This window comes from Phaethon lepturus, unplaced genomic scaffold (assembly GCF_000687285.1).
Source record: "Phaethon lepturus isolate BGI_N335 unplaced genomic scaffold, ASM68728v1 scaffold4863, whole genome shotgun sequence".
In the NCBI taxonomy this organism is placed as follows: Eukaryota; Metazoa; Chordata; class Aves; order Phaethontiformes; family Phaethontidae; genus Phaethon; species Phaethon lepturus.
In genome coordinates, this window is record NW_010529596.1 from 7,450 (window position 1) to 30,597 (window position 23,148).

General features: G+C 42.1%; 1 protein-coding gene across 1 annotated transcript in view; it reads right to left on the bottom strand.

The window, feature by feature from the left end:
* Positions 1-2,323: 2,323 nt before the first annotated feature.
* The window catches only part of LOC104618398 (melanopsin-like), a 21,102-nt gene continuing 277 nt past the window's right edge, over positions 2,324-23,148 (bottom strand). The window contains exons 2-9 of the mRNA XM_010283977.1: positions 20,751-20,884; positions 19,060-19,263; positions 18,467-18,638; positions 16,588-16,743; positions 15,341-15,448; positions 10,880-11,054; positions 6,707-6,856; positions 2,324-2,707 (exon numbers count right to left, since the gene is read on the bottom strand). Coding sequence (XP_010282279.1) covers positions 2,324-2,707; positions 6,707-6,856; positions 10,880-11,054; positions 15,341-15,448; positions 16,588-16,743; positions 18,467-18,638; positions 19,060-19,263; positions 20,751-20,884 — 1,483 coding nt within the window. The remainder of the gene's footprint in view (positions 2,708-6,706; positions 6,857-10,879; positions 11,055-15,340; positions 15,449-16,587; positions 16,744-18,466; positions 18,639-19,059; positions 19,264-20,750; positions 20,885-23,148) is intronic.

Here is a 23,148-nt window from a genome sequence, read left to right on the forward strand (position 1 = left end):
GGTTCAGCAAAAAAATTAAAAGAATCAGAGATGGCAGGACACTATGTTTAGCCTAGGATTAAGCCTCCTCTGTTTTCCATGAATGTTGTATCTAATTAACATTTGATTACTCGTTGTGACCAAACCCACGCACTGGATGAAAGCCTGGCACCGAGGAGCTCCAGGCGAGCACATCCCCGTCCCAGTCCCCGGCAGCTGCCTGCTCAGCTGCACCAGTCCTCGACTGGAGGAATTACCTTTGGAAATGCCAAGCTGACTGCAGACAGCCTTGGCACGATGCCTGGCCCTGGTAGAAAACCTGGCACCTGGTGGGAACAGCCTTCAGCAGCCCGGCTGCAGGTGGTACTGCAGCGTGGTGCTGCCCCAGCTGAGCCCCGCTCCCCAAAACCACGCACCGGGGCTGCAGGCAGACAACCACGTGCACGACGTGGCTCCACCACCCTTTTTCCCCGCTTCTCCACAAGGTAAGGAGGTACGTTGGCCTCGTTTCTGATGAAGGTCTCTGGACAGCAGAGTACCTCAAATAATAGCAGCAAAAGGAGTGTTAGCATTGCAACAGGCAGCCTGTCTCAGCAATCACCTCTGTAACTCACCAGAGGTGGTTTTTTTTCCCTAAAAAGAGCAGAGCCTATACCAAAAACAAGTGTCTCGGTCCTCTCAACGGTCTGCCGTGCTGACACCCTGCAAAGCCTTGGGTCTGCGAATTTGGAGGCATTCCTCTCTCTCCTTCGCTGCTTTGGGTTTTAGTTTGCTTTTCAGTGGTGTTCCTGCCTAGCTGTTTGCCATCAAGATTTGTGTTATCTTCTTTCGTAATTAAAAAATAATTAAAAAAATACTTCCATGCTTTGCATCTTTCCATCTCTTCTTTGCATCAGGAGAACAAGGAAAGAGAAATTATTTCTCGAGGCCAGCCAGTGCATAACACAAAACTTGGAAATACTCTCAGCGGTCTCTGCACAATGTAAGATAGATCAAGGGAATAAACCGAGACTATGAGCATAAATTTTCACTCGCTTGTTGGACGTCTGAACGCTACTAGACTCATTGGACCAAATATTTGCACTATTATATCCGGAGAAATGACTGCTTTCTACTAAGATATACTGATATTATGTGGAGAACAATATACTTCATCTTGTTGTCCTCATTTGAAAGTCAGAGAGTGAAAGGGAGCATGTGGAGAACATTTCATAAAAATGGAAAATGAGTAATGAAATAGGAATAAAATGCTAGGAGGGTCTTGTGAGCCTGAGCCATAACATGAAGCACAGATAAAATAAGCACAATCAGTAACCACAGATAACGATGTGAGCGCGGATCCTGTAGCAAACACCACGGCACTGTGGAGTTTTCTCCCCAAGATGATATTTTACCTGCTCTGAAGGCCTCTGGTAAATGACCTGTAGGAGAAGACATCCACTGGGTCATTTCAGAGGAGGAGAGGCAAAGAATCTCCTCTGAAGAGACAAGGGATACACAGCAGTCAAGGCTTTATTTTTATCAATGACTTGTCAAGCCAGCTATGAACATTCACCCTTTTTATCGCAGACTCATTACGATCCATGCGTATTTAATCAAGACTGTGACTCTGAAGGTGCTCTAAATTCTTCTACAGGTAGTAGTGTATGTTTTAGCATATAGCACCTTGCATTTCAACATTCAGGTGATTGTGCTAATGCTGAGGTAAAATCCAGACTTCTGTCACTAAACTTCAGAAGCAAGCGGTCACTTCCCAGTTACACCATCAGTTTGTTTATTTACGTTTAGCAAGTTGCCTATTAAAAAAAAAACAACAAACAAACCACAAAAACCCCAACAAAATCAACTCTGAAAATAATTGATTAAAAGACAGTTCAGATCATCTAGCTGTCTGCGTTACTGCTGGGGCTGGTGGAAGCTGTGGTCTTGTGGTGCTTCTCATCGCTGTCCAGAAGAGAGCTGCCAGAACAGGAATGCTGTTTCACGCACAGGTAGCAGAAACACTTGCCAGCTGCCCCTGCTCTCAGCCATTTTTCCTTCTGCTGGCACCTCCATCTGTGGTTACAAATCAGGGCCCCATGAGGCAGGCAGCTGACTCGACCAATGCCACTCGATCACGCTGCCAGGTCTTCCACTGCTCATTTCCTGCAGCACAATCTGAAAGAACGCCCGTTTCCATGCCTGAGCTGGTCTGGACAAAGATAAATCTGAGGGCTGCCTGGTGACTACTGTATAAACATACAAAAAATCTGCTGATCTAACCTACAAGGCTTCAGTTATTTGGTATAATTAAGTGGAGAAGATGCCAAGAAAGTAATTATCAGAAAGTTTTCTTCTGACAAACTTATGATAGAAATTTCTCAACAGCTTCAAGGAACTCCATGGATGAGCTAAGCCCTTCCAAGTCCAGCAGATTGGCCTTTTTGTCACTGAAGTGGAATAATTCGTTCTCTTCCAGTTCCTCTCGAAATAGGTTGGTCTCTGAGGTAGGAAAGATGATGATGTGAGGGACTGTATTGCTAATGATAGAGTCCAGGACTCTCTTAACTTGACTTTCTGGAGTTGCCATCTGTGAAGTGTCTAAGTCTCCTCCTCTGTTGACACTGCTGTTATTCAAACCAACAGGCAGAGAAGCTGCTCGCAGGGAGTTGGTCACGAGTGTTGCAGGGGGACTGCGCAGGACTGACCACCCAAGCACCTTCTCCAAAGAGCTGGAGGAAAGTGAAACCTAGAGCAGAGACATAAGCCTCAAGTGTTGTCATGCAGCGTATGACTATGGAAACCAGTATTTGAAATTCATTTCCACTAGTGGCTACTTGAGTCACCAGTGACATTTTCTAAACACTTGAATCATCGTCTAGAAAGAGGGAAAAATCATGATGTGTTAACATCTACAGCTTGGAAAACAGGATGTTAAATAAAGCAAAAGAAGACATGCTCAAAGATCAGCAGAGACCAAAAAGAAAAGAGAAGAGAAGGCCATTCCTATATCTGACTTATTTTATGTTTTAAAAAATATTTCTCCATTTTTAACACATCTCAAGTTACCGGATAATTGTACTTTCTCTCTCATGGAAGAGATGTCAGATAAGACTCAAGCACACTGTATGCTTTATTTGCCCAGGGTTTCATTATCCTTGTGACAATCTCTATCATGGTGTCCCCAAACAGCTCCTGCTACTGCCTCAGGGCAGTCAGTGGCTTTGCATTCATACATTGGACAGTGCTTCCACCAACAAAGAAGGGAAAAACAGCCACTGTGATTTTGCTTTGCTAAACATTTCCCATCCGCCTATTTTGAGAGAACTCTAATTTCTAAACTTGGCCCTGATGGCAACTCCCCTGTGACCTTTCTGTAACTCTTCGTGCACAGTATGCAAAACCAGAGAAAACTAAGTAAGCTTGGAAAGTGTTAGTTAATTTTTAAACACACTGGCAATGGGACACATGAGTGATCAGTTTTGGCTTGCTTTAGAAAATGACAGTTAAGGTTACAAAATCACCGTGCCAGATATAGAGGGAAGGTAGAAGTCCCTCCTTCCTGGGGAAAATCAACATTTAAAGTGCAGTGCAGTTTTTACTTCATTATTATTACGTGTATTCCCATGAAGCCTAGTGGAATCAGAGCATGACTAAGCTTTACTCAAATTGTTATAAAGGATCTTCCAGAGCTATAGTTCTATATTTCTCTTAATATGAGTGTAAAGTGTATTAATTATCTACACTGAGTTACTCCATAGCTTGAACTTCTCGTAATAGTTTTGTAAAATTTTTCCTCCATTGCAGATATTCCTGTTGCAGTCATAAACCTCATTAATTTAACTTTAATCTTCTCAAAGCATTCAGGCATGTAATTCCCATGGAATTATAGGGGTTTGGTGATGAAACATCTTTTAAAAATATTAGATCAGTTTCTAGCTTGATTACAGTCCAGCAGGGGCTGTAACCTCGGCCCCCTTTGCCTCCACCTAGTCCATGGCCTGCGATACTGCCTTTATACTGACAAACTAAACAGTCCCTTAAATCAAAAAGGGAAGGGTTTATCTGGTTGGTTTTGGTTTTGTTTTATTTTTTTAACATTTAGGGGTCATCTTCTCAGTATTGCGGAGGGAAGCACAACGTACTAAAAAAAAAGTGGTTTAATTCAACCTGGTAGAGAAGAATAGTCTCTTCTTCCAAACCAACGATAACAACAGAATGAAAAAAACCCCAAACCTAAAACCACTCCCACTGCTTCAACTGCTGTGCTCAGGGCAGCAGCAGGACGAGTTTCTTTTGGATATGGCTTAGTGGGCAGGATACCACTTCCAAGGTTGGGTTTTTTTGGTAGTTTTCACGCCGGGTAATTCCCTTGACACAGAACCCAGAGGCACAGAGCACACTTGGCAACCCTCCTTTGAAATCAAGTATCCAAACCTATCTCATCCTCATAATACTGCATTTTACTGCTTCCAAGGAGACCTCTGCCCTGCTGCGCCAGGTTTCCAGGTGTCAGTCGACATCGAGTCTGCTACTGTCCTAACTAACTGCAGTAAGCCCCCGGGCTGGGTCACATCTTTGTGGCAGCACAGGAAACAGTCCCGGGTGTTTTTGTGCTCTGGAAAGCACCAAGCCCAGGACGCTGATCGGCTTTTTTACTTTCACTTGAGGGATGACTTTTCTTATTTGACAACCCATCTGCAACTGTGCATTGAGGAGACCTGATCTCAGTCAGTGAAAAGAATTTACAGGTACGTAAATTTTTAAGATGTAGTTGAGATGGTCTTTTTAAAGAAAGCAAAGGAAGTGTAAGATTCTTTTCCTAAAAAATAAATAAATCATATTTTGTTAAATCAAAAAGGTAGGTGATGCTTCCCAGATCCATACTTGTATTTCCATAAGTGAGCATTTTTGGAAGTCCCATGACTGGAATTCAGCTGTAGACAATCCAGTAATGCTATTAAAACATTAAAATAAATATCTAAAAATGCAGTGGCGTTTCTTTACAGTTGGTTGGGATTTTTTTTAAGCATATATGCGTGGCCTTATAGTGAAACACTCTAATTGAGCATGACAAATAAATATTTATTCTGACAGAATGAATATTCACACATTTAGGAGGACACACAAAGGAGCTTCACACCACACAGGAATCTTTGCTGAAAATATTGAGAAAACCAAATGAGACTTTGAACCTTCAATGTAAATAAACTCCACACATCTCAGCGAACACCACTGAAAGCCTCAGCATGAAGGTACTCTGTTTAAAGGTTATTTATCAAAATAATCCAACAGATGTCTTTCAAAGACAAAGTATAGTGTCTGAGCCTTTTTGGAGGCTACACAGTTACTAAATTGCAGAATACAGAAATATTTATTGTACTACTGAACACTTTTATGCAACCACCTCGGATTTATTTTCCTTCTGCTTCCTTGTGAGACCTAAAGTCGGTGGTTCTCCAGCACCTGGAGACAATCTCTTGTCTTTGCCACTTGCCTACAACCTTGGACACACTAGGCTACTGATGGAGGGCAGCAGAGGTGGGCAGTAGGTTTGAGCCCATGTCACCTGCCACATTTGAAGCCATTGTTTTTCCATCAATACTATTCACAACAGTTACAGGAAAAGACCAACATTTCTCAGGATTTGATCTTAAGGAGACACATGAAAGACGAAAGGGCAGAAGCATGCAAGAACTGGGTCATAAGATGGCTGGAAATTTCCAGAACTGCTCCTGCTTTCAACTACGCTGTCTTTAGACGATTAGCCTCAGAGCTGGAAGGGAGCAGAGGGGACAGAAGCAGATGCTGTAGCTGCCCAAGGTGCGGGTGTTTGCTTACAGTAACACCCTAGTTACACCCTACAGTAACCCCATGAAAGGGTGCCTCCATCAAAAAGTAACTGCTACTCAGTCCAGAGGCAGGGGGTAGTAAGTCTTTTCTTTTCCTGAAGATAACAGCACTGATCCATGCTTACCATTGTGCCACCCATACAAATACTTGTTCTGAAACTGGTAATACAGCTCTGGCAGAAGCCGACTTGTGGGTGACCTACTGCTCCCATCCACAGCAGTTCCTCAGGGAAGAGGGTGCTCCTCAACAACATAACACCAAACCTCAGCGGTTTGGGCAATGAGTGCGATGCATCCGCAGAAGATGCACTGAGTACTCACCGTCTTCTCTTTCATTGAGGGAAGGGTGGCAGCTGCCAGACTCTCCCACCCTTAGGGAGAAATGGAAGTTTCTTCCTTGTCTTCCCCCTCAACAAAAATAAAACATTTTAATGTACACTGAAAAGAGAAAAAAAGGGTTGCTTCTATCATGTCAAACTCTGTTTTGCAACCCTGACTTCGTAATAAAAGGAGGCTGCCACAATGTAGACATGAGGGTAAGGACAGGAGAAACCGGAGCTGGGGTAGACAAACATGCAAAGAGGCAAAGAAGTCAGCTTCTTACATTTGATGCTACTGACTGTGCTTTAACACATCTTTAGCACTATGAGCTGATGCTGGCTTTCCAAAAACAGGCAACATATCAGTGAAAAAAGTGAATAAGGCATTATTGACAATCTTGCTAGTCACAAAAAAAGAAGTTACAGCAAGGCTGAAGAGGACATCGTAATCGGTATAGATAATGCCTACAGATGAAAGACATCGGTATAAAGGCTGAATTATTATTCCAGAGATAACATACTGTAGCAAGACTAACAGTAAAATGGAGAGTCCCCAGCAGAGACTTTTTTCCTTACCTTTTCTGCAGTTGCTGCATCGCAGCTGCAGGTCTTCGGGAGCAGGTCTCTCTTCTCCTGTCTCACGCTTGTTGAGAAAGAATGACTTCGGCGAGGCTGCAGTTTCTTATGAGCTGGCTCTACAGGGTCAAGCTCTACATCGCTCCAGGTCTAATCATAAATGATGAAGGTTTTCACACAGTTACATCCTTTCTCAAATTCTAAAAGTTCTCAAACTCTAGCAGAAACCGTGCACAGTTACAGAAAACTAAAGCTGTTCCAACACAGGTCTCACACTCAAAACTCCCCCGGGGAGAGGCTGGATATTTAATCTCGTCACTTACCCTGGACTATTTTTTGAACCAAAAAAATCTTTGAAATAATGAAAAATTATTTAATCTCTTTTCACCAGGATGTTTTTCACCTTTTTTTATCTCATTGCTTGTGCAATGCTTATAGCTGCATAAAACCTCAAGTCTAAAGATGGCAGCAAGTACAACCCATCTGTTTAATATGGCTTACGGCATTCTGTGTGACCATCAGCTGGTACAAAACTGTGGACATGCACAGGTCCAAAACCACATTTGTATACATCCCAGCTGGATATCCAGAACACCCAGGGCTTCTCAAGCCCCATGAGCTTCCTTCTTTTCTAAACCGTTGTGAGCAGATGGGAGGCAACGGGTGGGCTGTGCAATAGTTTTCCAAAAGCATGCCAGTAATAGAGCACAATCGTGACATTGCAACCACGTTGTTCCATTTACAGGCTTGGGCAGAGACCATCCATCGTCCCTAACTTTGTGGTGACTTTTTGATTGAGTATCAATGATGAGATCGTTCCACTATTTTCCACACCATCTTTTCGATATGGATAGATAGCGCTCCACAGAAGTGGGAAGCTCGTGCATAATGCCACTGCATCACCTTGCTCATACATCTATGTGTTGCCACCTGTTTATTTGTCATCCCTTATAGAATCAAACTGTAAATACAACTTTATGTGACTCACTAATATGTTGGCTCCCTACACTAACGCATATGTAACACACAGAGGAACGTGTTGGTAGCAACAGCTGCATCTTTTACAGTGTTGCTGGTGCCATTCCTGCCCGTCAATACTTTATTGGAGCATTCCCAAATTTCACTTGGTGCTGCTTTCATGTGAGAGTCATTGAGCTTAGCTTTTATTTCAGCAGCTGCCATTTCAGCTAAAATCTGTACAGCTGCACTGAGCTGTCAGTTGCCTCAAGAACAATTACCTTTGGCTGCTTCAACTCGGCATAACACGGTGTTGTGCATAGCTAACAGAGCGTGTTTTATTTGAGACTCCTAAGCTAAAGTTGTGCCAAAGCCTGAAGCCTCTTATCCACACTATCCTGCCTCTTTAAATGGCAACCCCAACCAAACACATACAATAACCTGTTAACCCCAATGAACCAAAACCAAGCAGTGACCAACAGTGAAGAACAGAAAGCTTCTTGGCTCAGGATGGGTGATATAGCAGAAATTACCTAATTTGACATCAAAGAAAGGATTAATGGACAGAGAATTTAGGAATAAACTCTAAGTCAAGGAGAATTGAAAGGTAAAATGGGCAAAAAAGTTTGGAAATAAGTAAACGAGGAGCCTCCCTGTTTTAAATTATGTCAACATATTTCCATGTCACTACACATGCTGTCTACAACCGGTGAATGAAGCACTAGTGTAAGCAGACAAGTAGTCCCCATGATCTCAAGGGGCATAGAGATATGTGTGGGTGCTCTGTTTGCTCAACCTGTTAAGCAGTCCCAAACAAAATATACTCTTTTTTATGATAGGATATTGACATGTTGCATATACTAACCTCATCTTGCAAGGATAATCTGGGCATTTTACAGTTTATGAAATCATTGCAGTTGATATTCTCATGCATCATTGTGTAATCAGCCATCTGCGAATGGAATTAAATCAGCAGGATAGATTACCTCATTTTCATTTACATTGCAACAGAAATATTTATGCATTTATTTATATCTTCAAGAACCAAGACAAACGTTAAATTTCATAGCCCATAAAAAATGTCACACTTTTTTTTTTCTCCTCATTAAGGTCTTTTGCCCTAATATAGCAGCAACCAGATAAACATAAAGGTGCTCCCCATGCCCTGAAGACTATGAAAGCCTAGGCAAGCAAATCTGGGGATCCTTGTGCTGTGTGGTGTGGTACAGTAGTATCACACTCCACAAGAGTCCCATCACACACTTCAAACTCACTTGGGCTCAAATCTGAACAATAGTACACTAAAAAAGGCTGTGCCCGGGCTAAGAGAGGCCTTCCACTTTTCTATTTGTTTTAATTTAAAAGAAATTTTATGGTAGACATATTTTACAAAACACTATAGAAAAAGCTTGTCACTTCTAGACCAGGTCTCTCCTGAGAAGCAGCTTGTCGATTGCATGGTATTTAAACACCTGCTAGTTTGGAATGCCATTTCATGATCTTTAATTATCATCATTAGTACTTGTCTGTGATACGGTAACCTGCAGGCTGTTTAATGATAACCAGGAATGCTGCTGGGATACATGATATACAGGCACCAAGTAGAAGAGGATCCTTGTCCCCAAGCAGTTCACAACCTCACAAGCTGTGCGGCTGAGGCTACCCAGTAACGCACAATTAGTCATTTTAACTGGAAGCCTACCTGATGCAGCTCTGTGGTTAACGTGCCAGAGAGGCGGCAGCAGGGACTGCAACGTAACCTGTCTTTTGTAATGCGATAGATTGTGTTTCTTTAGGGCTCAGGCAGTGAGCCTTCCCCTCAGGCCCTTAAAGTGGCTTTTTTGATGTGTTTTTTCATTTCACAGCAAGAAGACCTGAATTTCTTGTCAGCACCCTGGGCACAGTGCTAGCATTGGCTGGGACCACTTGGCTTCCTGGTGAACAGTGCATTTTTTGCTCAGGTGTGTTTGCTTTGCTGTCTGTCTGCCATGAAAGAGTTCAGAAATCTCCCTAGTGCTGTTATCTGGAAGGAACAACTTCCATCCTCCAGCAGAAACGTCAGCGCAAAATTATGTTGTTCAAGAACGGTGCACTGCTCGTGCTGGTTTTCCTGCTGGTCTTCCTGCTGGTCCTAGGTTCATTTCCAAATCAAGGATCCCAGTCTTCCCAAAAATACTCAACACAGTTATGATTTCACTCAAACGTAGCTCCATGGCCTGACTCTTAGCAACAGCACCCTGAAAGCAGAGCCTGCAAGTTACAATGCAAATAACTGAGCCCCATCCTTGCCCACACCGCTGTCACCTGGCTCAAGAGGAGAGCCAAGAGTTTGCCACTCAACCCATCACGGTGACTTATACCTTCGTGAAAGGTTACGGACTGCAGCCGCCGCTCTGGGAGGTGACACATGCCCCAGCTGAGCGCAGAGCAGCGCAGGTCCCCAGGAGGGCCAGCCCCAGCTCAGCCCCTGCTGCCACCCCTACCTCAGGAGCCGCCTTCCCAGCGCCTTGGTGGGCAAGGCTGGCTTCTTGTGACTTAGAGAGGCAGGTGAGGTCATGCCAAGAGGGGCTGTGAAGAGCCCAAAGGGATCTTTTTATTTCTAACTCCCTCAATCCTACTGCTATGAGACCTGGATTCTCTTTATTTCTGCTGGTTGGGAAGGAGAGAAAGGGGTCACACCCACCTAGCTCCAGGTGACACCCCACCTAGCTCCAGGTGCAGGAGTCTTCCACTCCCCGCACTTAAAATAGAGGGAAACTAATCAAAAAGTTTCCTGTCCTACAGAAAATGGGCTTCCTTTAAAATAATAAGACAGCTTTTGGATAGGTTAGAAAACTGTGGATGGGAGACTGTTTTCCTGTCCTCCAGCCCCACCAGACACTGAATCATGTAGCAAAGTGCTGGTGACATGTGGAGTGCCTGACAGTGGCTCTTTTTAATTCACATTAAAGACTTAATTTGAACATCCACGGTCCCAGCAAGCATCTGAATCACACAGATATGCTGGCCTGGCTGCTTTTTTTGATCAGAAATCATCACGCATGAACTCCCAGAAAGCCTTTGCAGAAATGACCTCACATGACTCAAAAAAAAATTTAGCTACCTCCCCTCCTTTTCCATTCTCTAATTTTGAATATGTATTTATAGATCTACTTTCCTTGGGAGTCAGAGAAACATTATACTCACTTTCCTTCATTGCAACAAGAAAAGACTTACAGCTTCTCCAGTGGAAACTGATGAAATGCAAGTGCTCTTGGTCCTGCCAGCAAGAGACTGATGGCTGGAGAGAGAGGATCTGAACGATGAGTCATTTATGGAGCCTCTCAGGAAGTCGTTCTTCGATATTCGTATTAGGAACCTCAAGCAGGGAACAGCATTGTGGATGGTTTTTCTGAAGGAAAATGGGAGAAGGAAAAAACCCAATACATAGCACATTGATGAGACAGCTTCGAAAATCATGTGGTGAATGTACCATCTCTTTCCATAACCTCAGCATGGCTTCTATTTCGATTGAGGAGGTCTTAAAGACTACATGGAAACAGCACGGTATATCTAGTGGAAACTACTCAACAGGCTGAAAGGAAAGTAACAGGTGGCTTCCGGGCCTTGAACCAAAAGAAGCATGGAAGAGCTGCATGGATAATATCTTGAAGATCATGATTGCTTCTGATTTAATTCAAAAGTTAACTCAGAAAGCTTTCAAGTTAGCTGGTACGAAGGTCTTCTCTGTGCAAGGGACGGAAAGCGTGGAAAAAAGGAAGGGGGAGAGGGACAGAAGAATCAGCTATTGTTGTTTATTTGTATTGCGGCAGCTCCTGTAAACTCCTATTGGAAATTAACACTCTGTACAAGCACAGAGGAGAAGGATGATCTAGGCCCCACAGAACTTAAAACGTGCTTTATCCATTAAATAATAATGGTTGCACGAGTCCCTTCTTTCTGGCCCAGCCCTGGCCCTGCATGGAGCAGAAGAGCCCAAGAGCCTGCCCTGCGCAATGCCAGCTGGCCTCGCGCCTAGCTGCCACCGAGGACTGGAAGGGTGATGCATTTGGTGTAACACCTCCCCAGTGCCGCCCAATCCGTTATTTAAGCCCAACAGATGAAGCTAATACTGGCACAAAATTAAATGAACGAGTCAAGAAGTGAGGCAGCTTATGGAAAACAGCTGATACGCAGGACTTACGGACCAGTGGAGGACGGTAGTATATTGACTTCACACTGAGATGTAAGTCAAATGGATGTAGATTGTAAAATCTTTGCTTCTATAGTTACCAGGTTTATTGAGTATCTAGTACATTTTTACATTTTAAATCATTTCTATTCTCAGAAAAAATCACACATGTCAAAGTCTGAGAGACCTGATTCTGGGATCACAAGATGAGATCACTAGTTTGCCAATGAAAAAAAAAAACAAAAAACCCCAACAAAAAAAGAAACCCACCACCACCAAACCCCAATATTTGGCATCATCGCCACTCTCAGTATACCAGACTTCTGTATGTCTTTCCTCTCTAAATTGAAAAGCAACTGAACAAGCAGCTCTGTGCCTACGGTGGAGATGAGGACTGAAGAAAGCTTTCTGCCCACACCACCATTCCTGATTTTGCCAAGATGCCTGCCGGTGAGCTCCAGGGCCACACCGAGCTGCGTGGGGATGCGGGAGGCTGCCCACATTGTGCTGGATAAAAACAAAAGAGCTAATGTTGGGCAAAAAAATAAAAAGTTTTGAGAATCAGCAAGGGTTCACAGGACGCAAGAAAATGCCAAGCCCACATATGTTCATTTTCATGTTGAAGACCTCAGGCTGGTGCTGAAAAAGCAGCTGCCAGCTTTTTTCCCCAGCTGAGAAGCTGAATCACTTTCCTCAGACATAGATGTAGCTTTCGATGTCTGCCACAGCCTACCTGGGACTGTTAACTATTCAATAACTTCAAGCTGGTGGAAAACATACCATCCTTTTTATTGAGTGGGGTTTCATGCAGAGACATCCTCACGCTGGACGTTCAGGGAATGTATGTCTGGTGGTGAATTTTCAAGGACACCATAAGAACATTTTTCATGTCTTGAGGGACTAGAGTTTCAATTTACTAATATTCAGGAGGACTGTTGAGGGAAATTCTGTGGGCTGAGATGAAAGTACAGATTTTGAAAGGAGTTTTAATACTGTACTTGTGAAATATAAAATAGATATAAACAGAGGTGCTTATTTAATGATATTTTTATAATACTCTGAAATAAAAAAATTCAAATATGTAGTAGTTGCAAAGAAAAGTATTGAGAAAATACTGCAAATCAAAATTATTCATGATTATTCAGTTATTTGTAATGGAGCAGTTTTGAACAAATCATTTTTGTATAACTGTGCTTCAGTTGGAAGCAATTTGGAAACACGTAGATGCAGAATTTCCCTGTTTGCTATAAACAAATGATTACAAAACCTAAAATTTCTGAAATCTAAAGAAGTTTCTGCAATTATTCTAACACAGCTAAGTAATGTTCTGCCACGTACAGGCTGTTAAAGGAGTGGAAACTTTCTTCCCCCACAAAACAGCATTTCATGAATTAGAACTTTGCATACCTTTCCTTACTTACTTACATTTGTTACTTCCAATGATACCTGCCAGGGAGAGAAATGGCTTTCTCCGTTTATACTGGTGGGAGTGGTTGGACAGGGGGGTATATAACAATTAACCTCTTAGACCAGTTCTTAAAAGCCAAGTGCTAGCACAAAGGTCACCAATGTATTTTCAGCTACACTGATTGTTATGTACTCTTTTTTTCCATTGCTTAAGGTAAGAAAACCCCACAAAAAGACTTGTTTGATATGTTGGGGTGTTAAGATGCAGTGACAGCAATTCTCTGTGCAAAAAAAAGAATCTTGCTTTGGTAGTGGTACAACATTGGTTTGAGCCATACCTGAACTCTTTAGATCCTGATTTCTAGATGCTTCTTTCTAGAAAGATCTGGAAAATAGCTTAGATTTAACTCTGTTTAGAGTATTCTACAATGTAGTTCTACTACAAAATGGCAATTCATCCCCTACCCAAACCCTTAAGTCTTGGGCCTGAACAGACTGACCCATTATCCGACATTGGATAAATTTTCAAGGCATAACATGAATTATTAGAAGATTTGGAAATTATCCAGAAACCCTGATCTTTACATACATATTCATTAATCACTGATCAAGCAAAATTGGTCCTGCCAACGTATTTTCACCAGCTGATTTGTTGGTGTACTGTAGCTGCTTTTTCAGTTTTAAAACTGCATGCTTGATTCATCGTGAGGGACCCAACATTACTTCTTTTCCTGACTGGATGACTCCCAAGTCTATGAAATGTCTTCATAACAACTCCATAAACACTTCTCTTGTTGATATGTCTAGAAATACAAATTAGGAAGCAGGGAAAAATTAAAACAAAACACCTTTTAAGAAAGTGTCTGAAATCCTGTTGTGGCCTCCAGCCTTTTTCTTAATACAGTCTTACGTAGAAAAGCCGATGCTGGTAGGAAAAAGACTAATTGAAGCAGCTCACTATATAGTATCTGCTTTGAAAACACTCACTTGACGCTGCAAATATATTATAAGGGATCACTGGACACAATAGCTTTGGATCAGAAAAAAAACAAGCAAGTTCATAATGTGTCAGCCAGCCATGCAAAAGTTCCCATTCAACTTCTTCAAGCCATCAGAGACCAGTTATTCTCCTATTCTAAACAAAATGCTCTGCACGTTTCAAAAAATAAGATGGACTCAAGTTTTTGGAGGATGCAAAACGGTGTTAGTCATGATAGCAAACATTTTCAAATAAAATACATTTTCACTGTTTCTGGGTGTGTTTCCATCAGCCTTCTGAGAAACTTCAACTGTTCTTAAAACCACACTGTCATTCATCAGATATTCAAAACAATGAACTCTATTTCCAGCTCCCAAATCCTAGTTTTCAGGCACTAAAATTTAGCAGATTTCCCACTTCTTGGGTGAGACAAATCTCATACCAACAACTAACCCCGCCATCTAGTGGCATTTATGCGTTTATTACATTTATCACCACGGTATCCCCGTGTTTCATTCGAACTTCTGACGCAGCATCCCTTTGCGGTAGGCATACTTTGAAAGATTTACAGAAAAATCTAGAGATATGCCGAATAGCTGTTCTGTTACAAGCATTTCTCCTTTTATATAGTAAAGGATTTTTCACTGCCAATGTTTCAGAAAGAGATTACGTACAGCTGTGGGAGGAAATTGCAAGCTCTGAGATGTATCTTCTGTGTGAGGTGTAGCTTCTTCCGAGTACACTGCTGTGAGTCATAAAGATGAAAAAAATTTCAGGAGCCCACTTAAGGCTGGAGATAGGGCTGAGAACACAATGGAGTTGTATCCCTTTCCTTATGTTAAACAAACAAACAAACAACTCAAAGAACAACCCCCCAAAAAACTCTTTTTGATGGATTTTTGGAAACCAAGTGTTTTAGGAGTTTTAACAGAAGCGACTGACTTTTCCAGTGCTTGAACACGTTTCTCAGCTGAAGCTGGAAGGACATTTCTCAATAAAATGTTGACTTCAGAAAAGAAGTTTTAGCACCACATGGGATGAGGGGATGGGGGTAGTTCTTTCATTGTAAAAAAACACATTTGCATGTACAGTTATACACATACCTATATGTTTACTGTACCTGTATCTTGGGTGAATTATTGCATATATGATGGGGTTGTAGATTGCAGAAGCTTTGGCAATAACTGCTGGCACAGATTTGGAATATGGTGTTAGGGTGTTGCCTCGACTAAAACAAAGCAAAAACATTATACACAGCTATGCCATGGATTAATACTAAATTACTAAAACATATTACTCTTCCTGACTGTTTTTGTGCTGTGATCTGTTGATAAGAAATAGCCCTGGAACATTATTTCATTCAAATGCATTCTTTGCTCAGATGAAAGGCTTGCATTTGACAATGTGTGCTTGGTTTCATTCATTTGGAGAAGATGAAAGACATACAAGTAATTAGTTATCTATTTGAGGATGACCAGAAGCACAAAGAATCACCTTCCCTGTTTCTACACTAGGCAAAAAAAAAAACCCCAACCAAAACCCAAAACAACCCCACTGACTATCTGGGAGAAGAAATCGCTATAAAAAAGAAAACAGAATCAAACCTAAAAATCTTTCAGCAGCGACATCTGCGCTGCACAGTAATGGGTGTCAATGACTCAGCTGCAAACACTGCAGAAGGAAGAGAGGACTGGAAGTGGTTTGAATCCAATATTCTCCTCTTGACTTTAAACTCCCCCAGTCAGTCATGTCTGATCAATGTCAATGCAGGATAATCACAACTAATATCACAGAATCACAGAAAGGTTTGGGTTGGAAGGGACCTTTGAAGATCATCTAGTCCACCCCCCCTGCCATAGGCAGGGACATCTTCAACTAGATGAGGTTGCTCAAGTCCCCATCCAACCTGACCTTGAAATCATAGTGCACTGACAAGACAACAGGTCCCTTTGAGCTGAGAGTGTGCTGGTGGAAGGCAGGAGCTCAGAGGTGAAGGTTGGGAATTTAACCCCCTTTCTGCCCTCTGTCAGAGGCAACAGTGTATGGAGGAAGCATCTTTAGAGAACAGCTATTAGGAGAGAAATGAGGTAACTCCTCTAATTCAGACAAAGAAAGTCTCATGGGGGAGAGGAAACAACATGTACCAAAAATGCAGATAAACTCATAACAGTTTTAAAATACATAGACAAACAATCCCTTTTCTTCTGGCTTCCTCCACAAGGATATAGTGAAGAATGCAGTATCACCTCTAATGTAATAACTGTTTAAAACCCTTTCAAAAGGGATATCTGCTTCTTGTGGGTGACAGTAATAATCATATTTATATTTCAGAATAACCCATGCGCTTTGGATTACATTTCCACTTACCCTGCCCAGGCAATCAAGGTGACACAAGCATATGGAGACCAGGACAAGACAAACACAATGATGACCACAAAAGCAATTTTTGCCAGTTTCCATTCATTCTTCATGGACTGAGAGAGGTAGGATTTCCGGCTGCAGGACCCTAGCTTTTGAACGTCTCTGTGAGGGGAAAAAATACAGATACGTCAGCAGGAGGGTGAAAAAGCGAGGTGCGGTATCTCTAATGCGTTCTCAGCAACGTGCAAAATGAAGCAGATTTCACCTTTCCCTGCTCTAACTATTCTTTTGATCTGATATTTAAAAACTCTGGAAGATAATTAATGTAGTAAAATGGTCCCAGGCATTCTGTCTGAGTTTTGTTTGCCTGTGGGACTGGGACAGAAGAACCCCTGGGATGACAGGATGGGATTTCCCTCTCTTATCCTGACACAAAGAGGGTTTCAGGTTGGGAGGTTGAAGAAATTGGTATCCCCTGCCTTCATTGCTCTCAGAGCAAACAAAGGCACAACTGGGTACAAATTGAAATCTGATGGCTTCTCCTCTTCAAGGTTGCAGAAATTCCAGCTCACAAGGTAACATGCGCTGGAATACCCTGACTACTCTGAGGAACATGGCCCCAAACTCCAGGTTTACTCACTAGAGTATTTTCAGGGGAATATAACAGTCAGTCCTAACATTTTTGCCAACAAATGTCCCATCAAATTATCTTCTCGCATCAGACAAACTTTACCAAAAAATTATTTGATCTGGTTTGGCATTTTATATCGTTTAGCATAGAAATAACAACTTTTACATATCGGTGTTGTTAAATGAAGATACATATCAGGCTGAAGACACAGTAATAACCAGCCAGCAGGGTAACAAACTGCATCCTGCTGCGCTGTGAACATACCTGTAAAGTGAGTTTACTGTTTTAGTGAGCAAAAGGCATAAAAAAGTCTTGTGGCCACTGTGCTTCAGAGGTGTACGCACCACCACTGTTTAATGGATGCATTCTTTGCTCGTTTGCTTGGCATCAAACATGCATACACAAAGCGCAGTAGAAACCAAGACCAAGGCCAAACGTAGAGTTCAGTAAGAGCTTCGACCTAGGCATACAGCCAAGCATGTTTGTAAAGACGGAATTTAACCTTGTGAAGCCAAATGACTTCAACAAGTGCCTGCAGACAGGTGCAGAGAAAAGCCACTGGAGCTAATGCCTCCCACAAGCAGCGGGAAGGGCTGACAACTTCAGGTGGCATTGGATCCGACCAAAGATAAGTCAGGTGCTTATTAGGAGAAACATAACTGACAGAAAGAAGTTACTTTACAGATCTAACACCCTGCTGATTTTTTTTATTTCTAGTAGAGACCAAAAATGGGGGAGGGCGGGGGGAAGTGTCCTAACAAGCATAGCCAGATTTTGTGCATGCAGTTGTGGTGCTTGAGTGAACCACAAGGTTTTGTGGGATGCCTACCTTAAATAAAACTCAAAAAATATGAGGACTGCTATGGAGCAGCTCAAAGGCAGATGATGCCCCCATTGCTACATGCTATTTATCATCCCTTGGGGCTGAAAACTGTGCTGGAACGCACAAGGACCGTGCTCTTTGTATTGAAAATCTGAAATACAAATCCAAACTATTGAATTATCTGATGTACTGTAGTTACCACACTCTGGGCTAAGATTAGAACCACCAGACTTCTGTCCCTACTCCAAAATACATTCACTCATTCCAGTTTTTACATTGGCAAAAATATTTCTCCAGTTACAGCTGTTAATGATCTGCTACTTTATTTCCAATTAAATTTTTTTATTCAGATTTCTCTGCAGCTAAAGAAATTGAGAAAATCTTCTAATACAAGGAAAGCAAGATGTATGTATTTCAGCTACATTTCTTACCTGCCAGTACGTCTTATGGCCAGGAACATAAATAAATAGCAATAGAATATTATCATCAGGGGAATAAAAAACACGCAGCAACATAAAATCATGGTGTAACTTCTGTTTGCAGGGGAGTAGGTTACATAGTCCCACGTACAGGATATCATCAAGCCCTCAGGCACATAGGAACCTATGAAATACATGGAGTACGTTATTCACACACACACACAAAGCTTGCGCAGTTGCTGATCCAACAACTGAGCACTTAAAACAAACCCCGTACTGTACACAGTCTTCGAAGCTATGCCAGCTGTATTACACGTGTGGTTTGAGAGTGCCAGTGCGCATGTGGAGAGGAGGTCCTCACTGCCAGGCTAGTACACCTAATACTCCGTCTGCAATTTGTTCTGCTTGAATACAACCTGGGGGTAAGGGGGAGGAGGGCATCTGCACTGCAAAAGGTGCAGATACACGGTACAACAACAAACCATCAGGTGGTGGCCAGGCATCCACCCGAGAACTTATCAAAAAACTCATCTTTTCATCCCCTAAGCAAGGCAAAAGCAGACTACGTAGGGAACGCTAGAAGAGATAGAGAGTAGACAACATACTCCACCCGAAGAGCGGAGCCACGCTCCATCCCAGCGAGTACAGCCACACGACAGCGATGATCTGCATGGTGCGTTTCTTTGAAGTGCACTGTATGGATCGCAGGGGCTTAGTGATCACAAGGTAGCGGTCAACAGAAATAGCTAATAAAGTCATCATTGAGGTTATTCCAAAGAGTGCCCCACAGAAAGCGTACAAGTCACAGCCTGAAGCAGAAAATGGCAATGTCAGGGATTTTCTTAAAACAGACACGTTTTCTCTCAGAGGCTGCCACCATAAACCTCCCACTTTTTCCTAGCTCAGGACTTCACTCCCAGTAGAAGAATTTTCTTAGCCTCACAATTTCATTTATTAAGTGTTTACTAGAAAAAACACAACTATTAATAAAATACAAACCTATGTATTTAGCAAGTCCTACTCTCCACTGCAGGCTACAACTGCGAACCTTCTGTCAATGGAAAACTGCCTCAAAGAAAATCCAATCTAATTAAAGTTACATTTTCCTGGACTGTTGCCCAATATATTGATCTTAACAGGCTGCAGCAGACATCTGTCCGCTAAATGACAAATGGATGTTTCGAAAAATGACTTTGGTTTATGTGGCTTAAAAATGTAGAAGCGGTTTAAATTTGATGCTTGTAAAAAGTAGTTCTAGCTCCAACTCCTATATTTAATAGCAGCACTTTTTAAAAGAACTGACAGTTTTTACATGAAACGTTTCCCCTCCACCTTTGCATTCAGGAATTATGCTAGCAGATGAGAACTTGTAGAGTTACACTGTCCCTTATCTGATTCAGAAACCTGTGTTGAAGGATCATTCATTTCCTGAGATCTTGCGTCACCCCGTGTGGATATGGACAACAGCCCACTGGGAACGGGAGGCAGTCGAAATACCCAGTTCAGCCTTAAAGCAGACTTCTTTTAAAGTCTTTATAAGTAACCTGCAATTAAGGACCAAATCCCACTCAACCCAAATAAATGGCTTCATTTGTGGCAGCATGATAATTTACACCGATTTTATCTAAGGGGATAAGCAAGACTAAAAACATCCTCAAACTAAAGAAGAGCCCCTTCTGTGCTGCTAAATAATACATGGTCTCTGGGCTTGCTCCACCAATACGCAACCACTACTTGGTGCAAATTTTCACCCAAAGATCTGATAAGCAGTACCAAGCAGAGCATTGAACCTTCTGAGGAACTTGCTATAATCACATTTCAGCTATAATTTGAGCATGCATCACCTTTTCTTTCTTGCAGTTGGAAAAAAAGGAGCTTATATTTGCCGAGTCCTCAATTAACTATCGTTATCTGAATCTCTTAATTAAATGTGAGATTTCTAGAAGCATGCTTATGGATCTCAACATACATTTCTAAATAAAAATACTAACTCTCTCTTAAACCAACACAGAAAAAAATATTTATGACTTAAAAGAACTTTTCTACCTATCTTCAGCCATAGCATCTGCCCTTACAAGTTAAAGGATAACATGATACATGTTGATGTTGACTCCTTTCTTTGCAAACCTATAACACCAAACATGTGCCATCATGCTGACTGATGATGTCAAGAACCTGGGCTGTCACTCAAGAGTCTTGTGCTGCTGTCTCCAAGGCACAAACCAAGACTGTTAAGGCTAAAATAGGCTGCAGACAGTGCAGAGCTGGTGAGGTAGGGATTAGTGTTAAAAAGTACCTATATCTCCAAGTATCCACTCTCTGTGCAAGCTGTTGACAAAGCACATGGGTGCCTGAGAAGCTGACATCAAGAAGTCACTCACAGCCAAATTCATTATAAAGTAGTTTTGGGGCGTCCTCAGCTTCTTGTTGCTTAAAAACATGAGAAATATGTGATTTTTATATAGTCAAAGTGAACAGTTACCTTTAGAACTTTGCTTACTAGCATAAACAAATACTGTCATTTGTGTTGGAATCGGTGGTTACTTACAGTCAGACAATTGCTAACCATGAGTCCATTACTGCAGCTACAGATGTAGTAATTTCAAAATGATGACTGACAATGGCAGGGGGGGATAAAAAGGATCATTTCCTCTTCAAACTGAGGAGAAGTCCAGCTGTCTTAGAAAAACATGGATTTGTTCAGGAGACGAGCAGGTCCCTATAAGAGCAGTAACACTGAACGGGTCCTGCACTGCACAAGACCGGGACCTAAGTAGGTTACCGGGCTGAAGGACCTGCTTTTGGAGGATTCTTAAAAGCTGCTGACCTGAAGAGTCACCACATTACCACTAAGTAAATGACCCTTTGCAAACTGCTACGGCACAAGCAGAGCATGCACAGAGATTTGAAGAAAATGCTTTTGCTCATATACATCTATCTCATACGAGAGAACAAAAGCACTCGGCTGCAGATGAACAGGCAACATTCAACGCCACAACGAGGAGCGTGAAAGCAGCAGCCAGTCTGCAAGCAAAGTTCATCCAAAGAAAACAAACAAACACTTCCAGTTTTTCCACACCCCACATCTCACCACTTCAGGTAGTCTCAATTCTTAGGGATATCTGGAGTTACGGCCTCCTAGGAAACTTTAGGCTGGTATTCAAGATTACCCTTGGCTCTAGCTAAAAGGAATAAAGATACTGGCCACATGATAAAGAACCTCTCACTTTTACTTGGGGTTATATGATCGAATATGCCCTTGTTGCTCTGATAAATATTATGTCATGCTACAAAAGTTAAATCAATTTGTGAATTCAGCTCACCCATATCTACCTTAAAACTTGCGCGTTTGAGGGATATACTGAGAAGGTGTAACGCTGAACTAGTAGTCCCTCAACGTGAATTACTATTTGTTGTCTGGCAAAGTGAAGAGCATCGATACCAAGAGTTTGAATTCAGGACTTTTCACAGTGTCAGGTACATATAATGCAAAAAGAAGTGACTTGGCACACTCTGTGAGACACGGGGAGGAAGCAGGGTTTTATAAATAGCTTCGCTCTTTGGAATCTGCAGGCAGTATTTCCTAATAGTTTGAACCTGTGTGCAGTAATTCTCAATAATTTGAAAAAATTGTTTCTCTTCCCCCAAATGCTTCCTTCAGTGTAGGAAGTTGAAAAACTGAGGCCTCTCTGATGTGCTTTAAAGTACCAGTATTTGCAGCTGACATGAATTTCTTTCCTCATGCTCATAGAGAAATACTGAGAGAGAAATTTGAGAAAGCCTTCTCAATGCTTCTGCAATTCTAAGAAAATCTTGGGTCTCATAACTGCCTGCAGCAACGGGGTGAAAGGGGGTGCAGAGTTCACACCTTTGCAGGTGCTCGTCTGCCTGTGGAGATTTTCCTATTTTGACAGTTTAATGCTTTTATTACACCAACTGAACCAAACAAATTTCAAGAAAAATGGAGAGTTTACACTGCATTTCAAAAATCACGACAGTATCTACCGTTGCAGGGAATTCAGTTTCTCCTCTATCTCATACTAAAAGCCAGTTATTCAAAATAACTGAACTAATTTATTTGTCTTAAACATTTAAGAACAGGAAACTAACGCTTGGTTCCCAACCCCACTGGTGTTTCTACCGCTGTAAGCCCCCTCTACGTCACCATGCGTGATGACAGCAAGCAGTGAGCAAGAAGGATTTGCAAATCCAGCGTCACAGTGTGGGACAGAAGGCAACTTTTTCTTTTTTTTTCCCCATGAGATTTTTGCATACTCTAGCTGCAGTAGCTTTGGCTCTTTTTTACACTGTCAGAAGACAAGAGAGCACACAAACTGACAGAAATCCTATGATCTGCCTGAAGCAGGGAACACGCTGATGGCATAAGCTTGTTTCATGCAGCACATTGTTTTCTTGGTCTTTCCAGGACATCTGGGCTGCTGGGAAGAGCATCAGTTTTTGTCAAGTATTTCTGCAAATTCTACAGGGTGAATGAAGAAGTCTGCACCAGGGAGACTGTGGCTTCTATCATTAAAAGTATTAAACTTTTCTTTAAACTTTCAAGTGGAATTGTTTATAGAAAAAGGCATTTGTTTTCTCATTTTCTTTGATTTCTTAAAACATGAGGAGTTTACACCCAGGTTATCAGCGATGCACGTGGGTGCGTGGGGGTGCCTCCCCCCCCCCCCCCCCCC